Here is an 8,792-nt window from a genome sequence, read left to right on the forward strand (position 1 = left end):
TTTCGGCTTGGATTTCATCCTGCTTCCGCTCGCCAGAAGCCAAAGCGGCGGGTAAACGCTTTGCGGCATTCCTTCTACCCGCCGCCCCTGCCCATCCAAAACCCGAGGAGCTCCCAGGCGCCCTAGTCGCTTTTTGTGGTCTGCGTCTGTGTCTGTGGCTGTGGCTCTGCCTAACTTGCCAAATTAATAAATTGGCTGTAAAAACGCACAGCCCCAAGAAGAAGATGGCGACGTGTACTCCTTGATTAGATTTGAATGAGCGGGGCGTGGGAGCGCTCTCTATGGTAGATGATTGGGTGTTCTTGCTCCTGTTTCTGTTACCAAGTAAGTTTAGCTTCTGTCGCTGCCTCCGATCACCTGGCAGGGATGCTGGAGATGGGGGCCTTTGATGGATGCGATTGCTATTCGCTGGCATTGAAAACTCGATTAATAAGGCTAGCTGATGATTTCGGGTGGCTAGGAGGAGGAGAGCGTGGAACTTTGAGGTACTTCTGCCACTGCCAGAGCTCCGCCTCTGCCTTTGGCTTTCACTTCTTATAATTTCGTTTGCATTATATTCCCTTTTCGAACATAGTGAGCATCTGTGTGTGTGTGTGCTTGCAGGGCTGCCTGCTTGTGTGCGTGTGTATTTAGTGAAATTTTGTTTGCCAGACGCTGATTTCATTGGGCCGATGTTGCCTGCGAGGCATCTCTGTGAAGTTGGGAATCTGAAGTCTGAAGGGTTTTGCCACTGCCACCTCCGCCCTGCCCCCTGCCATGCACTATATCAAAGCGAACATACGCACAACAAAGTCTAGAGGGAGAGAGCGCCGAAGTGTGTCAGAGCGAGAGTTGGGCCCATCAAAGTTTGGCAAGGCTCGAAGCATTTAAAAAAGACATTTCAGCCATGCTCCCCAAACTCCCCGTACTCCCTAGACCCGGTCCTTCCTGAACGCATAGAGAAATCTGAATTTCGCCAAACCGGAACATGGCAAACCACGTTTAAAGTCATTTTCCGCAACATTGGAGGCCGCTCAAGTTGCCTGCAGGACACGGAAAAGCACGCACAGGACGTGGGTCAATTAGGCGACCCCGGTAACTGCGATCTCCCAGCTATCGCCACCACACAATCTCCCCTGAGTGCAAACAGGACAAGGCGGGGCAAACAGAAAACAGACGCAAAACAGCAACCGGATTGGCAGCCAGCGGTATGACCAACTGCATCCGAGGCTTCGAGTTCGACTAGCATGCAACCCTAATCCGCAATTAGGGCTCGCTGCGGCCCACTCCCCTCAATCGGGCAAACGAAACAAATTCGGGACTTAATGACATTTCATTTCCCCAGTCAAGCCGGGAATTAGATTGCTATTGTGTGCGAATTCAAACCCACCCACGCCGGAAAGCATTTTCCATTGCCCAGCCCGATGTTGCACTTAGTTTACTTCTTGATTGGCTTTTAAACTCCTGCCAGCCTTTATTCAAATTTAGTTTGCTTTCAAAACATAGATGAGCGAGGTGTATTTCTAGCAATCCCCATTATTAAGTGTTCCTTAACTTTGAAATCGTTGAACAGCAAAGAGCTTAATGCTTACACTCTGATTCTTTCGTATTATTTGCAAACAGGCTCCGAATGGATATCCTCCACACCCACTCGCATCGCCTGTCAGGAGTGTTCTCTTCGCCACAAATTAAAAGAGGCACCGCGCCAACGATTACTTCACACGTCATTCGATTTGACATTCGATTTGATGGCATCTGTCGCTGACAACAATCAGCAGCAACAAAAAGCAGTGTTCCACTGGAGCACCATCGTCATCATCATCATCATCATCACCACCATCACCAGCATCAACATCAACATCTTCTCGAGCGACACACATTTGAATGGGCGCGTGGGCGTATGCGCGATATCAGCACTTGGTATTGAATAGGCCCAGCTATTAATTGGTTCATCATAGCGTCGCGTTGCGGTAAGTGGAGCATAAAATGTGTAGATCGAACGGCAATCACTACCACCAGCGGCAACACCGGTAATATCGACGACAGAAATCAGTTTGAAGAGCCGAGCCAAGTGAAGTGGGCGGATGGAGGGCGGAATAGTGACAACATCATTTACGTGTAGTTTACACTTCTTCAGCTCTGCCTCCGTTTTCCCTTTCCTTGCTTTCTCTTTCCTTGACTGCCCCGGGGGTAGTGCTCCGGTTAAATCCGCATACACTTGCCACAAACATGACAGACTTCAATCCCCCCCGACCCGCAAAACACCCACTACCCCGTGCTTTGTATTCAAATTAAGTACGTGCCGGAGGCAAGTGCACAAATAGCGAAAATAGTTGGCTGCCATCAGCATTTCTGTCCGCTTAATCAGCCACGGCGCTCTGGGCCAGTAGGGTTCACTGCGCAGGTTGGTGGGTGTGCATGTGCAGGTGGGTGCACGGTTGATGTCTCCCGGTGGTGACACGTTCCTCAGTGGCCATGCAACTTATGACTTGCCCATGACAGCTACATTGACGGCTCTGCACAAAGCAGGACGGGCTCAAAGATAGCAGCAAGAAAGAGAGCAGTCCGATGTGCTTGTCAGCTTCTGTTTGGACAGTCAGCCTAGCAGGAAGGTCTCACCTGAGCCCTAAAGAGGCAAAGGAGAAGGGCAGTGGAGCGCAGCGGGCGGAGGAATTGACTAACTGCCCTCGACAGCACGCACACGCCAGCAGACATCCCCATCGCCTCCTTTGGCCTCCTTCCTAATGCCTCGCTTTCTTTTGTGCTGCCCAGATTTTTCAGCCTTTGACCAAGGGAGAAATTACTCAAGACCACTTCTAATGTCCCCTAGCAGCTGTGGAGGCTATCTCAACATCGTTATCATCGTTATCCCAATCGAATAGGGAGCATCCTCGCCCAAGCTCATTATATTTGATTCGATTTCGTTGACAGCAGACTTCCTTCCGCTCCAAGCAGCTTCCTGTCAACTCTGCAACTCCGTATTAGGTTTCGCCTCTTTGCGCCTATGTACATACGTGTGCCGCAACGGAGATGCGTCATCCAACACGCCCACACGCGCCCAATTAGGCCCAAGTCAAAACAAGATTTGCGGCGATTCGGTTAGTTGTTTTTTATGCCAAGTTCGCCATGACATCAGCACGAAAACCAGCGCCAAGTTGCTACACTTCAATCCGCCTGTGTGGCTGGGACGGCCTTGACTTTGGCCTTCTCCAGTTTCTGCGTCTTCACTGCGATTGGATATAAATCAGTGGAGGATCGAGTGCATAACTGGAGGGAACCCACCTGTGATCAGGACATCCTCGCTGTCCTCGCCCACGCCCTCGCCCTTCTCTGTTCGCTGGAGCACCTGTTTACGCAGCTTGCGGAGGTAGGCCGCTTTGTACTCCTCGCTGGGCTTCCCGCCTGCCCCATAGCTCACCTCCAGCACTGTCAGCGGAATCACGGTGGAGGAGACGGGCACCAGGTCTGCCGAAAAAGGGTGAAATAATAGTTGGTGGCAAGATAACCAACTCATCTCATCGAGCACCCACCTGCCTCGTACTTCTCTTCAGGATTCAGCTTGTACAGCATCGGAGAGGCGGAGACGCTGGCGCAGACCAGCACCAGAACCAGCAATCGCGGCAGAAGATCGGTCATAGTGATGATGATGGTCCAAAAGCCACACACAAACTGGTCTCTTGGCCAAGCAAAAGTTTAAATTTAAATTTGAGAAACTCACCATGGGCGGCAACTGAAAGTATCGCACATTTCCAGCGATTCATCGATAGTCCATGCACAAATTATTTTTAGCAAGCATAGAAACCGACCTAGCGGTGGTATCCACCGATCTAGCTAGGACACACACCGCGGTTTAATATTTCGACAGCAAACGTCAGAAAGAGCCCGATAGACACGTGAAATAAGGAGTTCGTTATCGAAGTACCGCACGCCCGATGAGATCAGACATCGGCAGACGCATGCTATCGATAACGGTCTTGTTTATTAATGAATTAATTAATTAGTCCAAGTTAACTAAAAAAAGTCGAAAAACAGCGAAATCGGCGTAGTCAGCGTGCCCAAGTGGAGTACCCCCAGCGAACAGAGGCAGCGACAGAGTGCAAGAGTGCAAGAGCAAGACGCAGTCGAAGGCCAGGCCACAAGGCGCAGCAACGCAACAAAGACGCAAGCGAAGAAGAAAAGCATGAGCTGAGGCTGTCGTCGCCAGCAAGCAAGGGAATCGCGCGGACAATAAGAGTAGGAGCAGGAGCAGGAGTAGGACAGGAGTGGGAGCACGAGCAGCAAAGGAGCACCAACCCAGCGGAGCACCCGAACCGCAGCAGCGGCAACACCATCATGAGCACGGTGTTCATAAACTCGCGCAAGAGCCCCAACGTGCTGAAAAAACAGGGCACCGACCAGTGGGTCAAGCTGAACGTAGGCGGTACCTACTTCCTCACCACAAAGACGACGCTCTCCCGTGACCCAAATTCGTTCCTCTCCCGTCTGATTCAGGAGGACTGCGACTTGATATCAGATCGGGTGAGTGTTCCGTACCCTATATACGCTAATTGCAGCTCCCCAGTAAATTCAGTGACAAGTCAGTCCATAAGTAACATCACAGGTATCCGAAAAGTGTGCACAATGCAGGTCATGCGGCGGGGGTCCGCCGATTTGGCCAAAGGGACGGGGGCTAGGGGCCATGGGCCATGGGCCAGAAACTAAAAGGAACAAACAAGCAGCCAAGCACAGAGAGCGCGAGAGAGCGTCCTACATTAACTGCAGCTGCAGCCGAGTGTGCTAGTTTGCAATGTTGCGCCCAGAAGGTCAGCCAACCCCCTCGAAACTGGGCAGACCAAATAATCATCATGACAATACTTACTTATAACATGAACACGGTCAATCGACAAACAAATATTTCGGTGGCCCCCCAAGCAGCACGAAATTCCAGTGCCAGGGGCACACAGGCACATTCGCTCTGACCATTCGGTTTTTGTATAAATAAACAGTCCCCTGACCCCTCTCATCACCGTTGAAGCTTAAATAGCTTTGCAACCCGCGTACCCATCCCGGAAAGTTCGATCAAAGACACTTGAATAACAAGATGCGTAACGCCATACGATTTTTTGGCACACGATTTTTTCGCCGTGGCTCTAGAGGTGGCTCCAGGCTCTCTCGAATTTTTGTTAGAGTGTGAGAGAGCTGAGAGCGCTACAGCGAACAGCTCTTTTCTACACATAAAGTGATAGCAGACAACTGTATGTGTGCATTATGTGTGTGTTATTCTAGTGTCTTTGGCCAAACCAATGTATGGCCGTTACGCATCTTGTTATTCTAGTGTCTTTGGTTCGATACTAATCAGTAATTCGGTTGCAGGACGAGACAGGAGCCTACCTGATCGACAGAGACCCCAAATACTTTGCACCCGTGCTCAATTACCTGCGCCACGGCAAGCTTGTGCTCGATGGCGTCTCAGAGGAAGGCGTCCTGGAGGAGGCTGAGTTCTACAACGTGACGCAGCTGATAGCGCTGCTGAAGGAGTGCATCCTGCACAGGGATCAGGTGAGCCACACCATCCCTCCGCAGTGATTACCCTGCTAATCTCTGTCATTTTTTCCAGCGACCCCAAACGGACAAGAAGCGCGTTTATCGTGTGCTGCAGTGCCGCGAGCAGGAACTAACCCAGGTGAGTAGTTGATCGAACGGAGCGCACTACAAATCTTACCCGATCATTACTTCATATTTTGCAGATGATCTCAACGCTGTCGGATGGCTGGAGGTTCGAGCAGCTGATCAGCATGCAGTACACGAACTACGGGCCCTTCGAAAACAATGAGTTCCTGTGCGTGGTATCCAAAGAGTGTGGCACAACGGCCGGCCGGGAGCTGGAGCTCAACGACCGGGCCAAGGTCCTGCAGCAGAAGGGATCGCGAATGTAAGCCAATTGCAGAGCAGCGACAACACGCCCTCTCGCTCTTTTTCGGTGTTTCTCTGCTGGCGCCCGTGCTGTCTTAGTGCTGTCTTAGGTGACCAATAGCAGCTATTGGAGCCGAGAATTTGACAGCATTTTGAAGGCCGACAAGCATATGCTCATGTACTTAATGTCAAAGCGGAATTAACAGTGGAACTGATCCGCTGCGCTACGTTAGCAACGCACAATATATTAAATGTATACCGTATATGTACATAGAAGTTTCGTATGCTCAATGACTGTAGTACATTGCCTTCCCTGCCTGTGACTTACGCTCTTTTTATCTCTGTTTAATTACAGTCTTGGAATTTAATCGCGCTATATATTCACACACAACCCTTGAAAATTTAAATACCGAACTTCATCAACATACAACTCATTCCCAATCAGTAACACAATCAGCCACTCAGCCACACCGACCCAACACCAATTGGATGCAGCCAAGGAAGCCCGAGCCACAGCCACAGCCACATCAAACACCACAAACCACACGCGATCAGATCAGACTCAGCCACAGGCACAGATCACCCACCAAGATCAGCCGGAATCACCAAAGCAGAGCCCGCAGGGAGACTACGCTTCATTTGCATTCGAGACAAAGTTAACAGGTACCACTGCGATTCGATTCTCGCCCTTGTGGCCGTTTTGCGCACTGTACGAAGTGTGTGCGGGCGTGCATGTGTTCAACTTGTAGTAAACCAGATAGACCCGACTGTACGAGCAACAAGAAACCAGCCCTGCTTCGTTGCGCCCAATAGCCAGGCGGCTGAATTAGACTCAGTTTCGAGCTTAAGCTTTGCTTCAAGTGGCACGCGCGAACCAGCCAGCCAGCCAGCCAGTCAGTCAGTCAGTTAGCCAGACATTTAGCAGAGGATCCTTCCGAGCCGCTGGGCTACTGGGACACTCAATAAGCTAGGTATATACACATTTAGCGGGAGTTTGTAGGGTTAGTCTTAGTAGTTTTTATCGTGCTTACAATAACGACCCTGACGACGCAGCGGACACTTCGCTGGAGCAGTCGCGATTCCCTTGGTTAAGCACCCAACTAACTTACAGTACCGCACTAGGTTCGAGCTGCATTTACGTGTCCGATACCGATACCGATACCAATACCAATACCAGGCCCTCTGCACCCGAAATCCGAGTCCCCCGGAATTTGTAGAGTCGCAGAGTTCTGCTCCGTAGTTCTGCTGCTTGCTGTACTCTTGAACTGGTGAGCGGTAGGAGCGTACGTGTGGTCCGTTTTGTGTAGGCCCGGTTTTACTACCTTGAGCTTTATTTTAGAAAACGAGCAAGGCGAAGATCAACTTTAGGAAATCAATTGAATCACGACTGAATTTATGTGAACTTGCACTCAAAGAAAATACATACATGCGAATACATTATAGTGAGGATATACATGTGTGAAAAAGAAAATGATTAACGAAAATGAAAACCTATCCGGCGACGTTTTGTACAGACAGGCATGATATCTATAATATGATAAGTACTACATGAATGTATATAATTTTAAATAGTTACTAATTTATACACGAAAAAGAAAACAAGCGAAAATTGAAGATGATCCAGAACGTCGCCACCTACTCGTACCCATTTTGTATCCATTTTGACTTATTTTACGAGCACAGCTGGTGCAGATTATATAGAGTATAACTTATGCTTACGAGGATTATTTCGACGAAGAACCTTTACACTAGCAAGTAGTAGAACCGCAGCGCCCGATTACGCCGGACGCAGTGTCTGGCACTTAGCAATACAGAGAAAGGCCACTGCAAGTTAGTACAGACACGGCAACAAGTACAGATAACTCTTAACTCTAACAATAATACGATAGCATAGCCTAACCCCTACTGTAACTCCATAAGGATGTACTCATACCCACTTTAAACAGCCTGTGCCCCGTACCTTGTACCCTGTATCCTGTATCCTGTATTCTGCAGCCGCGGATGCTCAGTCCCGCCCAGAACCCGGCTGTCGCTGGAGCTGGAGCTGGATCGGATCCTGGATGCTGCTCCCTCAAATAATATGAATATATATGAATAAACTTGGAACCCTTTTCTAAAAAACATCCCCAAGCAGCTTCGTCCTGTGAATGCGCTTTGTGCTTTAAAGCCTTCCGAAAAAGCTCAAGTGCGGGAACTGGTTAAGGATTTTACAGAAGCAGTATGACAATCAGCAGTTCAGTGGTCTCCGGATTCGTGTTGGTGGTGAGCCATACTCCCGGGATTATCAAGGACGCACAACCCGAAGCCCGATAATATAAGCTTTAAAGGAACAAAGCTTCGGAAGTGCGAAGCAATGTACCAAACTTCAGCAAGGACACTTCAAAAGCGTTCTTTACTTCTAATATCTTAAATTTTCTTGTTTAAGTTTTTATATATGATAATTGTATATTTATGTTATTAATGTGCATGTCCCCCGGGCAAATTTAGATCTTTCCTGCTGGTATCCTGCTGGCCGCCACGAGAAAACTGGTGGCTCAGAATCCTAAGTCTTGGACAAATTCGAAGCTAATAAAAGTGCTTTAAGGAACCAGCTAATTAGTCTGTTCTGCTGCTGCTTAGAGATGGGGGCGTGCACATTTGTTTTCAGCACGGTCAAATAAATACATCCGAACTAGCTGAAACCTCGTGCCTAATTCGTGACACGTACAAAAAATCAACGCGTTTGCTCATCTCTAGCTTCCAGTTATCCCAAAACTAACGGTTTTGTTGAATTGATCTAGTTTCCTATTGGTGGATAGACGTATTGGAAGGTGCAAATGGAGGGGGCAACATGGAAGTGATCAGCTGTTTTTGCCTCCTTCGATCAGTCAGCTGGCAGTTGCTACGGTTTCTGTTGGCCTGGTGTCTAGAATAGAGAAACA

General features: G+C 49.1%; 2 protein-coding genes across 4 annotated transcripts in view, besides 1 other annotated feature; one reads left to right on the forward strand and one right to left on the reverse strand.

The window, feature by feature from the left end:
* The window catches only part of inc (insomniac), a 34,137-nt gene extending 25,673 nt beyond the window's left edge, over positions 1–8,464 (forward strand). The window contains exons 2-7 of one of the 3 annotated variants that reach the window (NM_001297857.1): positions 1,603–1,949; positions 2,914–4,497; positions 5,332–5,517; positions 5,576–5,641; positions 5,706–5,890; positions 6,227–8,464. In NM_001297857.1, coding sequence (NP_001284786.1) covers positions 4,312–4,497; positions 5,332–5,517; positions 5,576–5,641; positions 5,706–5,890; positions 6,227–6,239 — 636 coding nt within the window. In that variant the 5' untranslated portion in view covers positions 1,603–1,949; positions 2,914–4,311 and the 3' untranslated portion in view covers positions 6,240–8,464. Of the gene's footprint in view, positions 1–1,602; positions 1,950–2,913; positions 4,498–5,331; positions 5,518–5,575; positions 5,642–5,705; positions 5,891–6,226 lie in introns of those variants that run through there. The other 2 variants (NM_130570.3, NM_001297858.1) reach the window with 2 other exon arrangements.
* CG14795 (uncharacterized protein) lies at positions 3,076–3,652 on the reverse strand. The gene is made up of 3 exons (NM_130569.5): positions 3,510–3,652; positions 3,262–3,444; positions 3,076–3,206 (listed from the first exon to the last, which is right to left on the reverse strand). The coding sequence occupies exons 1-3, from the start codon at positions 3,613–3,615 to the stop codon at positions 3,145–3,147; spliced, it is 351 nt and encodes a 116-aa protein (NP_569925.2). The 5' UTR covers positions 3,616–3,652; the 3' UTR covers positions 3,076–3,144.
* Positions 5,039–5,301: a mobile genetic element.
* Positions 8,465–8,792: the final 328 nt, after the last annotated feature.

The sequence above is a fragment of the Drosophila melanogaster genome, chromosome X, assembly GCF_000001215.4.
Source record: "Drosophila melanogaster chromosome X".
NCBI lineage: Eukaryota > Metazoa > Arthropoda > Insecta > Diptera > Drosophilidae > Drosophila > Drosophila melanogaster.